This window comes from Delphinapterus leucas, chromosome 5, assembly GCF_059928025.1.
Source record: "Delphinapterus leucas isolate spDelLeu-1000000601 "Yukka" chromosome 5, BTC_Dleu_Yukka2, whole genome shotgun sequence".
Taxonomy (NCBI): Eukaryota; Metazoa; Chordata; class Mammalia; order Artiodactyla; family Monodontidae; genus Delphinapterus; species Delphinapterus leucas.
In genome coordinates this window covers 63,303,997-63,325,552 of record NC_143133.1, presented here as the reverse complement: position 1 = coordinate 63,325,552, position 21,556 = coordinate 63,303,997, and the positions used below count along the sequence as shown (strand labels likewise).

Sequence of the window (21,556 nt, the reverse complement as noted above, 5' to 3'; positions counted from 1 at the left end):
GGTCTGGGGCTACTAGAACTGGCAAGGTTGAAGTTGGAGGGGATTATTTCCCCAAATGAGAGGATAAAACAATCAGGGCTCATTACAGAAGGGCTTTGGGCATGTTTGCAGCTTGAGGTACGGCTGAAGGTTTGTCTTGCTGCAAGCTCTCCTGGGGGCTCATGTCCCCAGCAGAGGTCTGATGGGTGCTTTGGCTCTGTGCTGGAATCTCATGTTCCTGGTTGCAGGATATGAGTTGTGTCAGGGACGGCCCAGCTCTACCAAACTCATTTTCCTTTCTTCCAGGGCACAGAGCTGTTGTATGGTTTCCAGCCTTTCCTGCAGTTTCACAGTTGCTAAGTGTTGACAAAGTACTGAATTCTAGCCGAAGGAATGTGCTTGGACGTGATACGCGCCACTTCCAAGTCTGACCCACGCGACTGCCTACCCTCCACGTTCTTTCCCTTCCTGCCAGCCTGATGCAGATGGGCACAGCAGCTTGGGTCACATACTGAAGTTGGTGGAACCACAATATGGAAAGAGCATAGGTTCCCGAATCCCTGCTTGGAGGAAAGACATCTGCTCAGCCGACTTTTATGCTACTTTGGACTTTATGTGCGGAAGAAACAAACTTCTATTGTTAGAGAGATTACAAGTTTCAGAGTTTGTTATAGCAGCGAGTGTTGTCCTAACCAACAGGTAGATTTCCTTCCCTTTCTTCACCTTTGCCATCATCACCCCTGTTTTCCCAGATAGCTGCCAGTGGATCCAGGACCAACAGAGCTGGGTGACTCCTGACTTTGCTACTGAGCAGCAGGGTGACTTCAAGGAGGTCATCCATCTTCTTTGAGGTGCAGTTTTCTGACCTGTAGGATAATCATGTTTATCCTACACCTTGCAGCCCTGCAAGCCTTGTAATTACCCAGCCTCAAGGCCAAAGAGCCAGAGACATCAACAGTTTATTGGATAGGGAATCTTACATGTCCGAGGCAAAAGTCCTGGAGTGATACCCCACCGTGTGTGGCAGACGGCAGGACATGGCAACAGTCTTCATTACTGGGGGAAGTGAGAGTTTACCATTTATCTGGGGGATTGACGTCAGGTTGGCTCAGCAGTTACCAGGGAAACCAGCAGCTGGGGCAGGGGGCAAGCATATAGGCAGTTACTGATTCAGCCCTATGATTAAGAGGATTGGATAGTCATGTGAGTAAGGTGTGTGTGTAGGTGAAGCAGGCACTGGTCCAGCAGGGGATGTACAGACAGCAAGAGTGCAGCCATCTTGAGTGGCCTGCCCATACACTACTTCACAAGGCTGACGAAAAGTTTGAACTATAGAGGGTATATGAAAATACTTAAATGCTGATTCTAGGTGTTGATAGTATTGTGTTTTATTTAAACTGCCGCAGGGTGACTTCATCCAAAATGACTTCCTGCCTAGCTCTGGCTGCACTGAAGACTATCTTGTCAGCTAGGAAATTCGTCAGCCTCAGAAGAAAGCCTTCCTGACTCAGAACACAAAGTTATGGACTTGGGCTAAAATGCGGCTGCCATTGATCCTTCTTTCTACCGGGAGGCAAACCCCAGCAGGTATTAAATCCCAGGCTCTGGCTCTGCCTCTCTGGACTTCTCACATAGGAATCATTCTCAGTTACAGACTCACAGACCTCTGCTTCTCTAATTTATTTTCTCATTCATTCGTTTGCCCATTCATACGTGTGTCCATCGGTTTGCTTATCCATTCATCCACACAAGTATTTATTGCATGCCAACTCTGTGCTGGAGATACAGAAGTGAGAAGGAAAGGCATGGCTTTACTCTCATGAGAGAGATAAAGTGCTACAACCAGTACTGGGTGCTGCAGAGGCTCACAGAAGGTGCTCGATCCAGGTGCTGAGGTCAGGAAGGGCGTTCCACAAGCAGTGATGCCAAGCACAAGTTCCTCCAGGCAAAGGGATGGCAAAGCTCTTTCTACCACAACTACCAGCTACCACTGAAATCAAGCTACTGGGGTCTTCCACTTGCTAGCCTCATCATTTAGATACCCTGTCACCACTACCACCACCGCCTCCCTTTCTAAGCCCTGCCCTGCCCAACTTCCAAACTCCTTAAGAATACAGTGCCCTGTGTAGCCCTATAACTATCAAAAATTCTTTCGGGCTTCTCTGGTGGCGCAGAGTCCACCTGCCGATGCAGGGGACACGGGTTCGTGCCCCGGGTCCGGGAAGATCCCACATGCCGCGGCGCGGCTGGGCCCGTGAGCCATGGCCGCTGAGCCTGCGTGACCGGAGCCTGTGCTCCGCAACGGGAGAGGCCGCAACAGTGAGAGGCCCGCGTACCGAAAAAAAAAAAAAAAATTCACAATACATGTGTATATATGCAAATGCCTTAAAATGTAATATATAGGTATACATGTTTGCATACATACACATACACAATGCATATGTGTGTATGTGGATATACAAATATATAATCCCCAAATTTCTAAGAAAACTAATTTTTCAGTTGGGGCTGCCTGTTGCTACCTCAGACACTAAACTTTATTAAATTTCACCAAAAGCGGAAATAAAAGGCAGCCTACAGCTTGTTTTGCTCTCTAGAGAAAGCCAGCAGACCCAACAAACTTCGGAAGCGCCTGGCTGGTGCAAAAGTTACTCAGCCGTTTCCTTTGAGAAAAGCTTTATTATTGGAAGTGTGTTAACGATTTCTTCCCTTCCTTTGGTGTCTAGAATAATGTGTCCCGTGATACATGCCAAAGTTTGAATGACTAACAGCGGATGGGAATTGAGTATTTACTGAGGGGTGGGATGGGAGATGTGCTTTTTATATATTATTATCTGCACCATACTCTCTGGTGTCTCCCTGTTAATGACTCCTAAATTGTTAGAATTACTGATGGCCATGACAGTGACCCCTAGAGCTGAGAGAGAGGGTGGGAGCATTTTCTTAGATTTTATTAACAATAACGACGAGAACAACAGTGATAGCATTTACAAGAGCAATAATCAACATATATTATAATTAACAATTATAATACTAATTTACACCTGTTACTTCATTTATGTCTCAGTGTTTGAGCTACTACTTCATTTATTTCTTGCAACTGCTCTTTGAGGTAAGTTCTAGTAATGTCATCCCGATTTTACAGATGAGGAAGAAAAGGCACAGAGAGGTTTAATGATCTGCCCAAAGTCACACAGCACTGGCAGAAACAGGGTTTGAACTCGGGCTGTCTAGCTCTAGAATCCATCCTCTTTACCACTAAGGCTTTCACTACTCTTATACAATTTAGTCCTGGAAGGACAAGAAGAAGAGCCATCTAGCTGAGGCCCCAAAAGCCCCAGAAGAGCTCTGGCTCTGAACTCGAGGCCCCAGATTTCTGGCTTCCCCTTTCCAGCAGGGGGCGCCCATAGTCCACATTTTCTGGGTTCCCGCTAAAAGACTGATGCCTCAGTTATTGAGAACCACGACTCAAGACACTTTATCAGTAGAAGCCCTGATTTTAAATTTTGTCTATCATTCTTAGAGCAATGATCCAATACATGGAAATAATCAAGGGAATGATCCAGTACATTTCTTGGAGGACCTACAATGGGCATGGATAACCACAAACCCAATAAACCTGCAGAAGCCCCAAGCAGATAATCCAGAAAGACATTAGAGGCACAGGTTTCTCTTATCACACTCAGAAAACTAGCCCCAGCTCTCAGGGTGGCCTGGACCACATCAGTCCTCCCCGCGGGCTGTAAGGTCAGGGGCCGTGCTGTGCTTGCTGCATTACCCCTTTGGAACTTGTGCCCAGATGTTTTTTCTGTAGTGACCTTTGTCATATCCTTTGCAGGAAATTAGCTCAGAGGAACAACCCCAGAAGGCCAAACTTCAACCTGCACCGTAGACAGAAATGCCAGACCAGATTCGGCAGGACTTGTACGTTTCACAGTGCTGAGAGAGTAACTTTGCGAATAACTTTGAGGGGTATGTCCCCCACCCAGACGCTCCCTCCACCTTTGCGATAGTCTGCAATAAAGATCGGGTGAGGGGCCTCACCTTAAATGGGGGCTTCTCAGTCTAGAGGCAGCAACAGAGTTGGTTGCCCTGGGGATGCAAGTTTCTCCAACATCTTACACATTCCCCAGCTGCCCCGAGGGGCCCTAGCAGTTTTCAGGGGACTCTTTTCAGCCCCTCCAAGTCATCCTTTTTCTGCCGCATACTTTGGTATTAGAAATCTGATTCAAAATTGAATGAGAGGGAAAACAGAGAGAAATACCCCCAGGCCAGCCTCCAGGGAGATTGCCTGTGTTCAGTTTCTAGATCTGCCTCATGTGGGCTGAGCAGGCCCCAGGCAGTTTATTTACCTTTTCTCTGCAACACAGTTTTCTCATTTGTGAAATGAAGATAATAAAATCCACCTCCTAGGATCGTTGAGCACCTCCAGTGAGTTCAGGCAGGTGAAGATTAAACACAGTGCTTGGTGCACAGGAAGTCCTGCATCAATCTTAGCTGTTGTAATTAAACCTAGTCATGCAGGCAACTCTTTCACGGCTTGCACTCTTTCACGACTGCAAACCTTATTGGGACCAGGGCAGTTTTCTCTGCTCTGGTGACACTGGTAAACTTCCTGCCTTCCTCTGGGGACATGAGGCGTCCCCACCTCCTCCAAACTGCACACTCCCTCCTTCAAGGTAGTTAACTAGAGGCCACGCGGAAGTTTTCTCTCCTGGAATCGGGTTCCTCGTGACTAACTGGCTGGGAGCGGAGTTCAGTTGAAGTTCAAGAAGGCCTCGGTTCTGACTTTTACTCCTTATTGATTTGTGGCCCTTAGAAGCCAAAACACCGCAGGCACAGCAATGTGGCCTTCTCAGGTGGCCCTGTTTACCCTCCGGGAGCAGGCAGGGTGTGGCCTGAATTTCTGAGCACAGCACAGGGTGTGGTGACAACGCCGGGTGTGGCTGCCCAGAACAGGCCTTGGAGAAAGCAGCTGGGAAACAAGTCCTGGAGACCCGGGCCTGAATGCGGAGGCCTCGGTGTTCCTGCTCTGCTGTGGAGCAGCTGTGGGAACTCGGGTTCTCTGCTCCTCAGACACGACTACGGCAATAATAACAGTATCCCTTTACTGAGTACTTACAATAGCCACACGAGGCACCCCGCAGCTCTCCCTTAATTAAGACCACGGGCTGTGTGTGAGTCCCAACATCACCACTACTAGCTGCATGACCCTAGAGACTTATCTTTCTCTTCCTCAACATCCTCACCTGTGCGAAGTGGCATGGTTAAAGGTACCTTCCTCGAGGGCAGAGCTGGAGGCGCCCATCTGACCCCACGGCCAAGGTGCTGGAGCCTGGAGAGCCCGAGAGGGGGAAGGCAGAATTAGATCATGTGATATCGGAGGAGGGGGATTTATCTTGGTGTCTTTAGGATGCTGGTTCCATGCGGGTATGCAAGGCTAAGAATCCAGGAAAGAATTGACAGAGAAGGAATTAAAATAAGATTTGATATGAAAGTACCAACCTTGAACCTGAAATAAAATAAACCAACTGGCAACGGCAGACACTGAGCAGAGTCCTGAGCATAGAAAACCAAAACCTGACTCACCGAAATCATTGTGAACAAAGTTGAAATCAACCACATAAAATATTTTATGGACCATAGAAGTCTTTCAATCAAGGAAATAAAGTATGTGGGGGAAAAAAAACACCTTCCTTTTCAGGTTGCATGAGGATGAAGTGGAAAGCCCTAGAATAGCTTCTGGCCCCAGGTAATGTTGAGCAAGCATTAGCAATCACTGATGTAGATTTCACCTGTATGATTTCATGCCCTCTCATAACAATCTCGTGAGGTAGGGCCTCTACCGAGGAGAGGCTCAGGGCATATGCTGAGAGAGGCAAGCAAAGCTGGGATTTGATCCCAGGATTATCTCATTCTGAATCCCAAACTCTGGGTCCAATATCACTGGGGCTTACTGCCTTTCATTTACCATCTCCACGTGAAGAAGCACTGGTTGAGCACCTGACCATGAGGCAAGATGTTGTGACCTTTTAAAATTCATTGACAGTTCCAACAACTCAATTCATAAGTGCACACAGAGCTCTTCCACCTGGGGACTGGGCTGGGTCCTGGATCCATCTCCGCGAGCAGAACGCTGGTCTTGTCCACAGGAGCTCACAGGACAAATAGTAAATGAAGAAGAGACCCTGAGTTGGCACCTTTACAGGTCTAATGACTCTGCTCGCAACTCCATTTGGACAATTTCTTGAGCTCCCTTACCTCTTCTGAGGGCCTTAACTAAACCATCAACTCCCACTTTGCTTGAAATTCCTATTTCTAGGTTGAGGTTTAAAGTGGACTGTTAAATGAAGAGAAAGAAAGAAACTGGGAGAGACATTGGTCATCTATTCCTCAGTCATCAGTGTATCCTTGAAAGACTAGAAGATTTGATAAGGGCTTGAAGAAAGGAAAGACCCCTGTAGGGTACACACCCCTCTTGACATGGGTCTTCACTAAGTAGTGGGCTTTGGGAAATGGCTTTCAGATTCTGGAAAAGTGGTCAGAAAAAAATGTCACCCACTGAGAAATTAGGAAGAAAGTCATTGATGAGATGGGCTATCTGCAGGTGTTCCCCACCTGCGAGATGTGCTGCCCAGGAAGACTTGAAATACCAAGATCAAATCCATGCCTTTATGAAACATGGAATACTCTATAGGCACTATGAGAAACGGTGGGCATTTAAAGATGAAGCAAGCCCTGACCTCTGCCCCCCAGGTGCCTCAGAACCTGGAGCTGAATGTAAACAAAGAAAGGTGTAACCTAATCAACTGAGTTAATCTGTGTTTAAAGCTTTGATGTGACAATAAAAGTATGTGGCCAGCATGGTGTCCTAGAAAGGAAGCATTCAGGCCCACTACCTTAGTGTTTATCCAGCCGCCTGGAGGGCCCAGGTTCCTATCAGGAGAGTTGTGAGATACCTGGGCTAGAGAGAGCTTTTTAGGGCTTTCCATACCTGGGTAAATTTGCTGCATTAATACTTACAGAGGCTTCCTCTGTGCCCAGAGCTGCTCTAAGCACTTGACATCTGATGGTGCACTTGATCCTCACAATAAACCTATGGAGTAGATGTACTGAACCCCCAACAACTCCAAAATTTGATGCCTTGAGAGGTTAAGTAACTGATTGAAGGTGACTATCTCATACAGCTTGTTAGGTGGCAGAGAAGGGCCTTCTAGCACTGGGCCCCCTGCTCTTACCCACAGCACTAGCAGTTCTTCTGTAGGCACCAAAATAGCCTTCTCATGAGTGGTTTGGGTTCCCTGGTCACTTGATCCTGTGTGGGTAGCACACAAAACATGAAGGCCTCTCATTGTGATTTAATTATGTGGCATCGGATTTATACCCTAGTCTCATGTAAATATGGGCCCCATGCATTGGTTTCCCTGAGCGTGACAGCCTCAAGGTGCTCAAAGTAAATAAAATTCCTTACCAAGGACCAAACCCAAAAGCAAATGGGTCAGTGTCCCATCAGAAAACAGATGATACAAGGACACACAGCAGCAGAACCAGGGGTAGAACCCAGTTGCCTTGGCTTCAGTCATGGTTCTTTATCCTTGGAAAGGAAAAGAAAGGACTTAAAATGCACAGGAATCAAGTTCTGAGAATGTCTAAGCCAACTTAGAAATATCCTTTTAATGTGTCCCACGATTGAGGACTTAAATAGGTACCATGGAGTTTTTTTCCTATCAACATCCTCACTCATGGGGCATGGGTTCCCTCAGGGTTGGGACTTTGAGGCCCCCATAGAGGGGATGGAAGCCCAGGTCCCAGTGAGAATGGGGTAGGTAGGGGGAGAAGGGGACCAAAGGAGGACAAGCCTTGTTTAGAATCTCCAGGTAAGTGTTGAGCAGAGAAGGTGGACTTGAGGAACCTACAGCACTTTGGAGAGATATTGAAATGGGTTGAGTTAAACAGAAAATGCCTGACAGGCCCCCAGAGAAGTTCTTTTTTTTTTTTTAATAAATTTATTTATTTACTTTTTGCTGCGTTGGGTCTTCATTGCTGCGTGCGGGCTTTCTCTAGTTGTGGCCATTGGGGGCTACTCTTCATTGTGGTGCACGGGCTTCTCATTGCAGTGGCTTCTTTTGTTGTGGAGCACGGGCTCTAGGCATGCGGGCTTCAGTAGTTGTGGCACACAGGCTCAGCAGTTGTGGCTTGCGAGCTCTAGAGTGCAAGCTCAGTAGTTGTGGCGCACAGGCTTAGTTGCTCCACGGCATGTGGGATCTTCCTGGACCAGGGCTTTGAACCCGTTTCCCCTGCATTGGCAGGTGGAACCTTTACCACTGCACCACCAGGGAAGCTCCCCAGAGAAGTTCTTAAACTTTTCCTGTTAGAGCCTTAGGACTGTGTGTGGTTAGGGAGACAAGGGCCTAGGGCCCTAGAGGTGTTGGTGTGGCAGTGGTCTGGGATTTTAGAAGGCTGCTGGCAAGGCTCCCAACCCCTCCCATTTCCAAGCCCTCGAGGTATTAGAGCAAGATCCAGAGGATGCAGTTCTAGTTAGAAAGTAGCTTGGATTTGACCCTATTGACGAAGTCTTGTTAAGAATAGGGCCTCCTGGTTTTGGGAAAAGGTGCCTCTGGAATCCAGGAAATCTGAAAGAGCCAGAAAACATTCATTGCTTTAATCCAATTCAATTCAACTCGGCTCAACTCAACTGAATTCAACATATTCAACTAAACATTTACTGTGTACCAGGCGCTGTGCTGGGAGCTAGGAACACAGCAGTGAACAAGATAGGCAAAACTTTCTCCTGCCTGTAAGAAGTTCATAGTCTAAAGGTAGAGACAGATACAAATACAATTAAATCCACATTTAATTACAAATTGTAGCGCACGCCACGAGACCCCTGTGACAAAGAATAAAGGTGGAGAGCTGCTTTAAGACAGGGTCCTCCTCCTCTGAGCAACTGACTCTTCCTCTGCAGCTTGTGGGATGAGGGGCCCCCGGGGAAAGTGGCTGCCGATTAGCAGCTCATCCCCCTGCAGTTCTCCATCTCCAGAATCAGCCCTGCCGAAGACTTATTGCTTCATCCAGCCCTCTGATGCTATCGAAGGTTGTTTTTTTTTTTTTTAATTGTATCTAGATTTTCCAGTTTTTCCTGGCAGAAGCTTTGGTCTGCTGTACACTACTCTATCCTAAATGGAAGTGGAAATCACATGACTTTTACGTTCATGTCCTTTTTAACTATGCAAGTTGTACACAAATACATCTCTTTATAAAAAAATTAATTTAAAACAATGGGAGTAGATGGAGTAACTGTGATGGTTCTCTTGGCCCCTTTTCGTGACTTTCTGCGTGCCAGTAGGTGACTGTTACGGGTGAATCTTTCTTACCCTCCCTGATGTCTCTCCTCCATGTGACCTTATGACACTCCTGCCCTCTCTCTTCCTCTCATTTTCTGCCGTGGCTAGAAGAGGGAGGTGGCTTAGCCTAGTTGGTGGATTTGGGACCACTACTGAGCGTGCTCACCTCAGGTTTTCCCCTCTCTTCCTCCTGAGAGTGAGCTGTCTGCAAGAGAATTCTCCTCTGCCCTACGTATTGCCAGGTCATCCCCACCTCTCCCCCTCCCCCAGTGTGCGAAGGCCATTCCAGTCCTCTGTTACCCTGATGGCGCAGGTAAGTTAGCCCAATCCTGGGCTTAGCTCATCTGGACCGCACACCAAGCATGCTCTCTGGCTTAACCTTTATCAGTAAGAAACGGAATATTTTGAACCACATCTGACATGCCTTTGGTGAGACGTGATTCTCATCCCAAATCTCAGCTGCAAGAGAGCGCAGGAAATGTAATTTTTAGTTTTCCAGGCTCTGTAGTACAGAAAGGTGTGTTAGAAAAATGTGGCATGGAATGCAGAGGGCCAGTTCCCCGTGTCCACCTTGAGTGTTGGTAGTTTGTGTGATAGCTTATCTCCCGTCTACACCCCAGGGCAGTTAGTATCTGAAGTCTTCTAATCAGAAACGCACAGTTGAGGTATGTGGCTTAGTATTAAAGATGTATCATCTACCTCTACGCACTGGTGTGAAATGAATTTTAGCAACAGAACCTGACAGTTGTCGCCTAGTCAAATTAGTTTAGATCAGTTTGCAACAGGTTCCTAGAAATTAGATATGTACATATTAAATTTTGATAAATACTCTCAGGTTACTTTCTAAAGGATCATTATCCATTCTCCTATTAACAGTGGTGGAGAATGTCCTTTTTCCATAACCTCAGCAATTCTGAGGTCTCTTTCTTCATTTCATTTGCATGTCCTCCTTATTTATTCTGAAAGCGCAAATAGTAAACTATAATAATTATGAGCTATTGAGCGAAGTACTACGTTGCACTAAACACTTTGCAAACATGACGTCATTTAATTCTGAAACACTATCAGATAGATATGAGCTGCCTCTGTTTTACAGACCAGGCAACAGAAGCTCAGAGAGGTTTAAAAGCTTTCCAGTTGTTCAGAATGGTAAGGAACAGAGCAGGAATGTGAACAAAGGTGACCTGTTCCAAAACCTGTGCATTTAGGAGCAGCAGAAGTGTCAAAAAAAGAGCCAGGTTTAATGACAAGGGTTACTATTGTTTTAAAAATAGTATTTAGTTGGTTTTTGATGATTCAAATGGTAGTTCAAGGTCATGGTTATAAACATCAAGTCTCTTACCCTCCAGTAGTACGGAAATAAGGGCTTCTTTTTTTTAGAAGGAAAATCATCCTTAGGATTTAAGGAACTTTCTTCCTATGCACACTAGGTGGCTTGCATTGATGTGATTACTCACCTCAACTATCTGTATGGGAGCTGAGTGGAGATTTTATAACAGGGAGGAGACCAGAGATTTCTAGTTTTGAAGTGGCCAGTCCAAAATTCCAATCAATACATTCAGCTCCTTAGTGTTTGCCCTGGTGGCAGGAACTTAGAAGCAGATGCAAGGGCTGTGTGTGTGTGTGTGTGTGTGTGTGTGTTGTGCCTTATAAAAGTATCTAAATGTATAGAAAACAGACTTGTGGTTGTCAAGGTGGAGGGAGGGTGGGAGAGGGATGGATTGGGAGTTTGGGATTAACAGATGCCAACTATTATATAGAGACTGGATAAACAACAAGGTTCTACTCTATAGCACAGGGAACTATATGCAATATTGTGTAATGAACCATAATGAAAAAGAATATGAAAAAGTGTATATATGTATAACTGAATCACTTTACTGTACAGAAGAAACTAACATAACATTGTAAATCAACTATACTTCAATAAATAAATTTTAAAAAATGAATAAATAAAAAGGGTCTAAATGGGAGAGTAAAAGGAGAAGTAGGGTATGTGCATTTGTGGCAGAAGGTCAGTGACAGCAGTTTGGAGAAGCTGGCCCTGGTCCCCATTTCTTGGAAAACCAGGAGACTTTAAAAGATGAAGAGCAGTTTACAGGTTGCTGGGACCAGTCCCGGAGTGATTTTTTTAAAAAATTAATTTATTTATTTTGGCTGCATTGGGTCTTCGTTGCTGCACGCGGGCTTTCTCTAGTTGCGGCGAGCGGGGGCTACTCTTCGTTGCGGTGCGCGGGCTTCTCATTGCGGTGGCTTCTCTTGTTGCGGAGCACGGGTTCTAGGCGCGCAGGCTTCAGTAGTTGTGGCTCACGGGCTTAGTTGCTCCACGGCATGCGGGATCTTCCCGGACCAGGGCGGATTCTTAACCACTGCGCCACCAGGGAAGTCCCCCGGAGGGATTTTTTCATTTATTTAAGATAAGATAATGAGGGCTCAGTGGGTACTCTCTGTCCTCTCCCTCCTCCCATCTCCACGCCCACTTCAACCCACCCCACTTAGCTTCTAAAGACACCACTTCCCTTTCCACTCTCGGGTCAGAATCTACAGAGGTGAGGCCTTAGAGTCTGTATTCTCTAACCAGGTCTGCAGATGAGCTGGGGTGTCAACCAGGCTTGAAGACCAGGAGGGTCCCAGTTGGATTTGCTGTGAAGCTGATGAAGCTTCCAGGGCCTCACTTGCACGGGCCCTTCCAAGTCCTGGGAGGGAGCCGGTGTCCTGCTCCCTGGCCATTTGTTTTTTTGATATTTGCGGAAGTATGATGTTTTGACTGCAATTGGTCAAGACTCTTGTCTGCTTCCTTTGTGACTTCTGCTAAGGTTAGTGGGACTGGAGCAGCTTTGCACACTTTGTGGACCCTCTTAAAGGACTACTAACTGGGGAATGTCATTTTGTTTGGGCTTAGTAGGATGTATTCAAGTTTCATGTTACTTCTGTGCTGCGTTATTGTCAGTGTGGGAATAACATCCAGGAATATTTTTATCACCCACTGGACTGGCTCAACCTGGTGGCAATGTGAAGCTGCAGGGCCAGAGGCTGTATAGCAATAAGAGAAGATCCTGTGCCATCTGGCCCAGATGTGCCAGTGGAAGAGAAGCAAGGTTTGAAATGTACAGGTCAGAAGCTAACCCAGGGGAAATGCTCCCAGACATCAGGCATGTAAAATCATAAGCATGGGACTCAGTTCTCCTCCTCAACCCCTGGTCCAAACAAAAGTTCCTTCCTGTCAAGAATCTACTCAATAGTGCAATGAGTATCATTCAAAATGAAGCATATCGTGTCTTTTCTTTTTGATGGAATCACATGAAATAGACTTTTTCAGAATTTCTGTATTTATAAGGCACAAACCTGTAGCATTCCTACAAAAGTGAGTACATCTGTGTGTGAAGCCGCATGTTTTATACATCCAATGATTAATAATAATAAAACAAATTTTAATCAGCCATACCAGGGGAAAGACTGATTTGTCTTTCTATTCTCGCTCTATAGAAAAATTATGAAATTGTTGTCATAGAAAGAGGCTATGCAGCCAAAAAATGTAGAAAACAAGTGTTGTTGTAATGGTCAAGGGGGTTTGTGAAGAGGCAGTATGATATTGTTAGAGATTCTGTACTGTGTAACATATCTATCAGCTTTTAAAATTTACAGTTTATTGGGATTTCTTTTCTCATTTGAAATAAACGTTCACAGTCATAACTGATTTCATATTTTGTATTTGTGTTCATAGTTTGGTATTCTTTTCTTAAAAGCCTCTCCCCTCTCAAATGGAGAAGCTTCAGATCCCACAAAACTATACCTACTCTTGAGTAAATTATACTGCATCTCTGAGACTCATTTCCCATATGGCTGCCAGCCCATCTCTCTCTTCCTCCCACCCCTTCCAATAAGGTTGTATTTCTCCCTGACTTTTTTGTCATTCTCACTTGCCAAGACAATCTCTTAAAACAAACCATTTACAATTCTAGTATTTATTATCTATTTAGTTGCCAATGTAAAAATTCAATATCATGTTTCATCCATGTTATATCTAACTCTGAGATTTTTTGTTTTATTTTTTCGGGTTTTTTTCTGTCTTTCATTTCAGCAGTTTGATTATGAAGTGTCTGGGTGGGGATTTCTTTAGGTTTATTGTTTGGGGGATTTAATCAGCTACTTGAATCTGGAGGGTTTTTTTTTTGTTGTCTTTTTGTCTTTCAACAAATTGGGGGAGTTTTTACATTATTTCGTTAAATATTTCTTCAGCCCTATACTTTCTTCTCTTTTGGAACTCCAATGACATGAATGTTAGATCTTTTGTTATTCTCCCACAGGTCCCCAAGGCAGTGTTCATTTCTTTCAATTGATTTTCTCTATATTGTTCAGACTGGATAATTTGTATTGATCTATCTTGAAGTTTACTGACTCTTTCCTCTGTGGTCTCTGTTATTGAGCTCACCCAGTGAGTGTTTTTATTTTGGGTGTTTTATTTTTCAGTTCTAAATTTCCACTCTATTCTTTTTTTATATCTTCTATTTCTTTGCTGATATTTTCAGTTTTCTGTTTGTTTCCAGAATGCCCATAATTGCTTTTAAGAGAATTTTTATGAAACTTCCTTTAAAATCTTTGTGAGACAATTCAACACTTCTGTCTGTTAGTATCTGTTGATTTCTTTTTTCTTTTTCTTTTTTTTTTTGCGGCACATGGGCCTCTCACTGCTGTGGACTCTCCCGCTGTGGAGCACAGGCTCCGGACGCGCAGGCTCAGCGGCCATGGCTCACGGGCCCAGCCGCTCCGCGGCATGTGGGATCTTCCTGGACTGGGGCACGAACCCGTGTGCCCTGCATCGGCAGGCGGACTCTCAACCACTGCACCACCAGGGAAGCCCGAAAAGGTTACTTTTGAGACGGGTTTTGAAAGATGAGTAGGAGTTTGTTGAGTATCTCCCTGAATATCTTGTGCAACTATCAAAGTCATAGAGTCTGGAGAGTGTTTGAAGGTTCTTAGGGAAAAAGAAAAAAAAATTTTATGGTAATAGATGAGGCTTTAAAGGGAATAGGGCTGAATTTAGAAGAACCAATTCAGGTGCAATGAGGGCCATGGAAGGATTTTAAACAGCTGGACAATAACATGATCAGATCTTTGTTTTGGAAGGATGGTCTTGGTGGCTGGTGTGGAGGAGGATGATTGAAGTGAGAGAGTGAGGGGACTTCTGTGATAGTCCCAGAGGCCTGAGCTGGGGCAGCAGATGGCAATGGACATGAGAGGACAAATTCAGGAGAAGTTTCAGAGGTGGTCCCTTTGATATGAAAGGGTCAGAAAGATCTTAGTGCCCAAGTTAAGACTAGAACTCAGGTTCACCTATTCTTTCAACCACTATCTAATGATGTATTCACTGTGTGTGTGGTGCTGAGGACACAGATGTGAAGAAGTCCCATCCCAGACCGTGGGGTTTCTCATTCTGGTGGGGAAGAGATTCTTGGACAAATAATTAGAGTGTAATGAGTGATCTCAAGGAGGCAGGGTCAAGTGTGTAGAGCAAAAATTAGGGGCTGAGGATGCTGGTTTGAATGTGTGGTGGGATTTTAGTTTCGTTGGGGGATTGCATGAGTGTAGCTGTGAAGTTGTGCGACTTACAGGGAAGCAGCTGGCCTTTGTAGCAGGAGATGAAATCTAGAGCAGATCTGTAAGCCTTGAAGGTCCTTAAAACCCTTCTCTGCCACACAGAATTCTTTAGAAGCCAATTCCTTGGACTGTTGGAATTCCTGAGTGTGATGGTTAATTTAATGTCAACTTCCCTGGGCTGTAGAGTGCCTAGATTAAACAGTACTTTGGCGTGTGTCTGTGAGGGTGTTTCTGGATGAGATTAGCATTTGAATCTGTGCACTCAGTAGGTTGTCTCCCCAAGTGTGGGTGGGTATCATTCAATTCACTGAGGGCCTGCATCAAACAAAGAGGTATAGGAAGGAGGAATTTGCCTCTTCTGCTTCCAGTCTTCATGAGCTGGAACGTTGGTCTTCTCCTGCCCTTGGACTGGGCTTTATACCATTGGCTCCCCTGGTATCAGGCTTTTGGACTAGAATTACATCATTGGTTTTCCTGGGTCTCCTAGCTTGTAAATAGCAGATCATGGGACTTCTCAGCCTCTCTAATAATGTGATTCCACATTAAAAATCTCTTTAGGGCTTCCCTGGTGGCGCAGTGGTTGAGAGTCTGCCTGCCGATGCAGGGGACACAGGTTCGTGCCCCAGTCCGGGAAGATCCCACATGCCGCGGAGTGGCTGGGCCCGTGAGCCATGGCCGCTGGGCCTGCGTGTCCGGAGCCTGTGCTCTGCAACGGGAGAGGCCACAACAGTGAGAGGCCCACGTACAGTAAAAGACAAAAAAAATATTGGCCAATGATTATATATTTTGTGTGTGTGTGCTGAACATCTTGATTTGTTCAACCATTCCTCAAAGAATTTAGTTTCTCATAAAATCTACATTTGTCACCATTCTGATCACTCACTCAGGCAGAATCCAGCTGTAAGAAAGTATTTCCTTAGAAGGCTGGGTCTCATTTTGAAATCAGCAAGTATCATCCCACCCATATATGAAATATAGTGGGAGAATTACAGCCAATTATTTGGACTAATCCAAGGTGATATTCCATTAGGATGTCATAGTCACATATAATAAATACCTTTTGAGCTTGCAGTCAACTATCACAGTATAAAAGCAGAGAAGTTCCCTGGAGAAGGCTGATGGACAGTGCGCAGAAGGCTGAAAGCCTCCACCCCGTCCTCCTTCCCCTCTCCAACCTGCGAAGTTGAGTCACGTGACAAGCGCCAGTCAGACATTATTTCATGTTACGCTAAGATGTAGTCTGGCTGGAGGAAGCTGCTGAGAGACCTAAAAAGCCAGTATCTTAGCTTCAATTACATTTAGGTGGAGCAAGAGAGCAGACATTTTGTCTTAAACAAGAACTCTAAATGCCCACCAGAAACTACTTGTTCCTGTGATGCTAAGGACACAGCAGTGTCCATGGACATGGCTTCCTGAAGGCTTGAAAAATCATGTTTTTATTTACCAGAATTATTTACCTTAATTCCTGATTCCCCACTGCCCAAGCTACGAATCCTGATCTTTATTTAAAAACTTAAAGTACTACACATAAGAAACTGAAAATTGTTTTTGGAAGCAGATAGAGTCATAAACAATAAAATATTCCAAGAAGGCACTAGGTGAATTTGTAGGTTTATGCTGGGTTGTCTACAAGCTTATGGTTTGTACTTAGAAAACTTCTTATCAGAAAACCAGGGACATAGCCTTAGGGCTGAGTTAACTCATATAGTGCATTTTCCAGTTAGATCTGTTTTTCTTTCCTTCCATTAATGATTGCCTATCAAAGGGTGATTTACTTTGCAATTTCTAAGTAAGGGCCTCTTACATGTTACTTTGCTAAGGTTTGTTCCTAGTGATCACTGCACACATAGTAATCACATGAGCACATGTAATATTCTGATGGTTTTATTAACAAGTATATAATACATATATTGCATACTGTATATAGTATATGAGGACTGTACAGTACAAATTTATGTTCACAGTTTGACATGACAAAATGTCATTACTGAATTCCCATTGGACTACCGAGTAGAAACAGAGAAAGAACATTAAACATTCACATCTTTAGTAAGAAAGATTACCAAAATGTTTCAGTATTTGCAAGTATACTAATGCATGCTAAAAACCTTTACCCATTCAGTCTTATTAGCTTATAAAATATATTACACTTTATTAAAAATTTCTGCATAGTTTATACAAGTATTAAAGTACTGTAAATGTAATAATCCTGCTATACTTGCAGGTATGGTTTAAGAGATGCTAAGCAGAAAGATTATTTTGACCCTCTAACACTAAGTACATAACAGCAAAAAAAAAAAAAAAAAGTGCTAGTATTTGTAAAACATAATATTGTTGTAGCCCTCGTTTAATTCATGTAAAATGGCTTTGTAAATGTATTATTTAAGTGAATTTGCAATCATTTAGAACTTGTTAACCTAGACCAACAAGAGAATAAAGGCCACTCTGAGCAACTTCATGTATGACAGCAATTCCTTCAAGATGACTGTATATTTTCAAACCAATCAAATTATTTTAAAACCTTAGACCTTTGAGATTGTCTTTAAAACAATCTAATCAGGAATGATGTGTAGATATACAGTATCAGCAATATAGTTTTTCAAATTCCACATTAGTGCAACACTGATAGTGCAGATGGGTGTTTAATAAAATATACACATTCATATATAGTTCCCCTGTAAATCTGTTCTAAGGCTCTTGAAACTTCTGATATTTAGCATTTCCTTAGTTGAACATAGCTATGCTGCTAACACATTCTCAAAACCAGGCAATTTAGAATGTTAATGCCCATTTGCGATGTAGATTCTCACTTTAGAACTCTAAAATATGATGGTTACAGATTTAATTTTTCTGACTTCTCCCCCAAGATGACACTTGGATAATAATCAAAGAAATTCTATAATAAACAGAATTTACACAACACTAACTTCATGTTTACAAATCATTCTCATCAATTTAAAATATTGCAATTAAAATCACCGTTGATAGTAACATGGCATATCATTAAAACCACACGTTCAAGGGTACCTTATCTTGTATTGGAGGTCTTCCACAATAACAGCTAAAAATTACTAAGAGACTAAATTTCTCAACTATGATAGTAAAATACAAATATATATATAAAAAAGGAAAATTTGGTTAAGAGCCAATTGGTAACTAAAGTATATAGACCAGCACGGGAACAGAGACTAGGCTCCTGGGTTGTTCTTCTTTGAGTTGAAATATATCTTTGTTAGTGAACTGTTAGTATAATCTAAGCAAGCTGAAGAGTAATGTAAGTCTTCGCAAGGTATTGCTTGCTTTTCTGAAAAAAAAAAATGTCAATATGCCATAGCACACACATCAAATTTCATGAAAACCCACGAAGCTTTCTATCAGCTGGACTTAGACTCACAGCTAATTATTCAAAGATCAATTCTATCCTTTCTTGCCCCTTTTCCCACCTTGAAGATGGGTTAGAACACACACAAACTGGTTATCTCCATTAAAACAAAAATGTTCTTTACACTCCAACTTAATTCTTCGGTGTGTTGTGGAAGAACCATTTCAAGCAATAAACATTTTGGCATGAATGGGACTAAGCATCTACAATACAGACAATACCTACTTTTCCAAGAGCCATTCTTTTTTTATCCCTCAATTCATGTTATGGTTGCAAAAAAAAAAAAAAGCCTCATAAGGATGTTTTAATAGTCTAAACAAATTTTGCAGTGCTTAAAAAAAAAAAAAAGAAAAACCAAGTGCCACAATAACAAATTACTTTGCATTTCTCAACTACATCTCCTTTCAGTTGGATCCGAGGGCTTATGAGCGGGATCTCTTAGGTGTGCAGTCCCTACAACTAACTTTTATTAACACGGCGCCATCAAAGTAAGCTCCCCACACGATTCGCAGGCCTCCAGAATCACTCATGCACTGTCTTAAAAAAACAATTGAACAGTGTATTCCTCCCAGTTAAGGTTGTGTTGGATCCTGAGTTGTGGCTGGGATGAATCTTCAGGATTCCATTCTTCTCTCTGCTCCTCCATCCTTTATCGAGGGATGAAGGTGCATTTGCTTAAATGCACCCACACTACACCGTCGCCCACTTTCTTCAAATTTAGGACCAATGGCATTTCCACGCATAAATTATTTTTACTGGCATTTACGCTATGATGCTCAAAAGCCTGCTTTTGAAAAACTTCCCCTAAATAATGGTGCTATTAATCTTCAACATAAACACGAGTCATTTTCAGTTTGTTCTTCTGACAGGATACTTGATAGTGATAGGAGATTGCCGGCTCCAACAGTAAACATCTGGGAATTTGAGCTACATTTATGAATCCCTGAACTGTGGTTTTCTAGATTTTTCAGAAATCTGTCCCTCAAGAAAGGGATGTGTGCTTCACAACTATTTATATTTACAAAGAGCGTCTCTCAGGTCTTAAACTGAAGGAATCTACTAAAGCGTTAGCAGATGCTTTTTTATGGTATGTGTCATGTACACAGATGACAGCCAATTTGGCACCTTACAGCTCACACAGAAAAGTCTCCATATGAAGCCTCCATGATTAATTTGATAGGGGAATACAATTACCACTCAACGTTTCCCTGTTTGCAAAAAAAGCTGTTAAGTAGGTGGGGTAAAAGAAGGCCATTAAAGAAAACCATTCATACCCTTATCCAAAAGATTTTTTTCCCATTACTGAGCAAATAGTTTTGTGGCATCCCTATCAATGCTTGGTAATCGACATTAAGGACATTGTAGAAACAGAGACAGGTGCATGGAGAACCCCATCAGTATCTGGCTTTGCAGTAGGGTTCCGCACAGCTGAATGTGCATAGAGACTGAAGCTCTGGGAACGTACTGCCCAGCGAACCAAATGATGAATTGTCTCCAAAAAGCCCTAGGCGAGCAGGAATGGCTGGCTTCCTCCTTTGCCCGCCTTGCTCTGCCCCTGCTGCATGCCCCTTTGCTCTGACTCCGCGCTAGCAAGTACAGTATCCACCCCCTCAACGGACAGACATCATCCACCTAAATCAGCAGCTCTGGCTCACCTCCCTGGTGACAAAGACCTCCTTAGTAGCTGCAGGCAGAAAGGAGGGTAATGGATGTACATTTAGATGAAGTGCTAAATCCAAATTGACCAGCCAGATCTGTGAAGGACAATGGAAGAGTCGACTGTACTAGTCTGAAAGCCTGTTGCATGTCTAGCTAATCTGTGAAAGGTTCCACCCTTCTTTTTGCTGTGGAGCACCAAACTCGATCACAGATCACAGAGCACAGAGGTCTGGATGCCTCTGGCAAGGACTAGCAGGCTGGATACTGTATTTCTAATACATTTACTTTGACATTCTTTTGAGGATTACATGGAGAAACAATTGGTTATGTTAGTTTATATGTTCCCTTGCTTTCATTACATTAAACGTATCTCTAAGAAGGGTTTGCTTAGCATCCCCGGAAAAAAAAAAAGAAAAAAAAAATTGTTCACATTCTTTAGGTCTGACCCGTGGCAAGGAGAGGGAAGATTAGAGAATATTTACTACTGACCATATGGAAGTTTGAATGATATAAATTCAGAGATTCAGACCAGCTGAATCAAAATTAAAATGTACATGTAAAAAGATGAGTTAGATAATGGGAGGGAGGACAGAGAGAGAGCTGGGAGGTGGGAGCCACGCTGAGGCGGGAGATAGAGGCATTCAAACGAGCATGTGGCGTTTCCTATGGAGGGCAAGGTGGTCGGAGCGGGAGAAGCTGCGGTCACAGTCTGGACACTGGAAGGGTTTGATTCCAGTATGTTTGCGGAAATGTCTCGTGAGTTCATCAGACCGAGCGAATTTCCATGTGCATCCTTCCCATGTACATTTGTAGGGTTTTTCTCCTGCAGAAAGGTGGGGAAAAAAGAGCTGATTTTTTCTAAGAGCAAAATGATATTAATAATTAAAGACAGTAAATATTTCTGAGCTAAAGCTCTTGACAAACATTATTTCCAAGATAGGATCATACATTTGTCCCTTGAACCACTAGGTGACAAATGAGAAACACAGATTAATTGTCTTAATATGAAACTGGTTTTCTGCCCAAAAAAGGGGAGGGAGGGGGATTTTAAGAGTTCCTAAAGCATATTTATGGCACTGAAATCCACTCTGAGGGGCTATCAAAGAATTTTGGTTTTGCCCTCAAAGGAGGCAATGAACAAGTTTTTAATACCCGGTGATCCGTATTTGTTGACCTCCAAGTTGTAAACTTACTTAGGAGCTTAGCTACATGCAGCGCTATCCATTCAAAGAGAAGTCCAAACTGAAAGTTATGGGATTTGCTTATTCTTTTCAATAGTTTTCTAAAAATGTGAAGTCCCTAAGTCCCTAGCAACAAATATTCATCAGGGATTTCAACATTTTATTTTTTGTTTAGTCAAGAACAACAACGCCTAAGTATAATGCTTTAATTCAGACGTACGGAAAATATAGTAAACTCCTCCCCACTCTGTCAGAAGTCAGGTCTCTACAACCCTCTCCTGTGAGATGATAACTTACAGGTGAGAAAAAGAAGACCTTTGTGGGAAAGTCACGAGGACAGCAGTATGAAGGCCTTTACAAATAAAAAGGCAGTTAACGGTAATTTTACACGTTTAAATCAGTAATATTGGGTA

The 21,556-nt window shown here is 43.4% G+C and overlaps 1 protein-coding gene across 7 annotated transcripts in view; it reads right to left on the bottom strand.

The window, feature by feature from the left end:
* Positions 1-18,573: 18,573 nt before the first annotated feature.
* KLF3 (KLF transcription factor 3) overlaps positions 18,574-21,556 on the bottom strand; it is a 34,820-nt gene continuing 31,837 nt past the window's right edge. For 5 of the 7 annotated variants that reach the window (XM_089911787.1, XM_089911786.1, XM_089911785.1 and 2 more), the window contains one exon: positions 18,574-20,820. In XM_089911787.1, the coding sequence (XP_089767913.1) occupies positions 20,486-20,820 (335 nt within the window). In that variant the 3' untranslated portion in view covers positions 18,574-20,485. The remainder of the gene's footprint in view (positions 20,821-21,556) is intronic. The other 2 variants (XM_022566124.3, XM_089911788.1) reach the window with 2 other exon arrangements.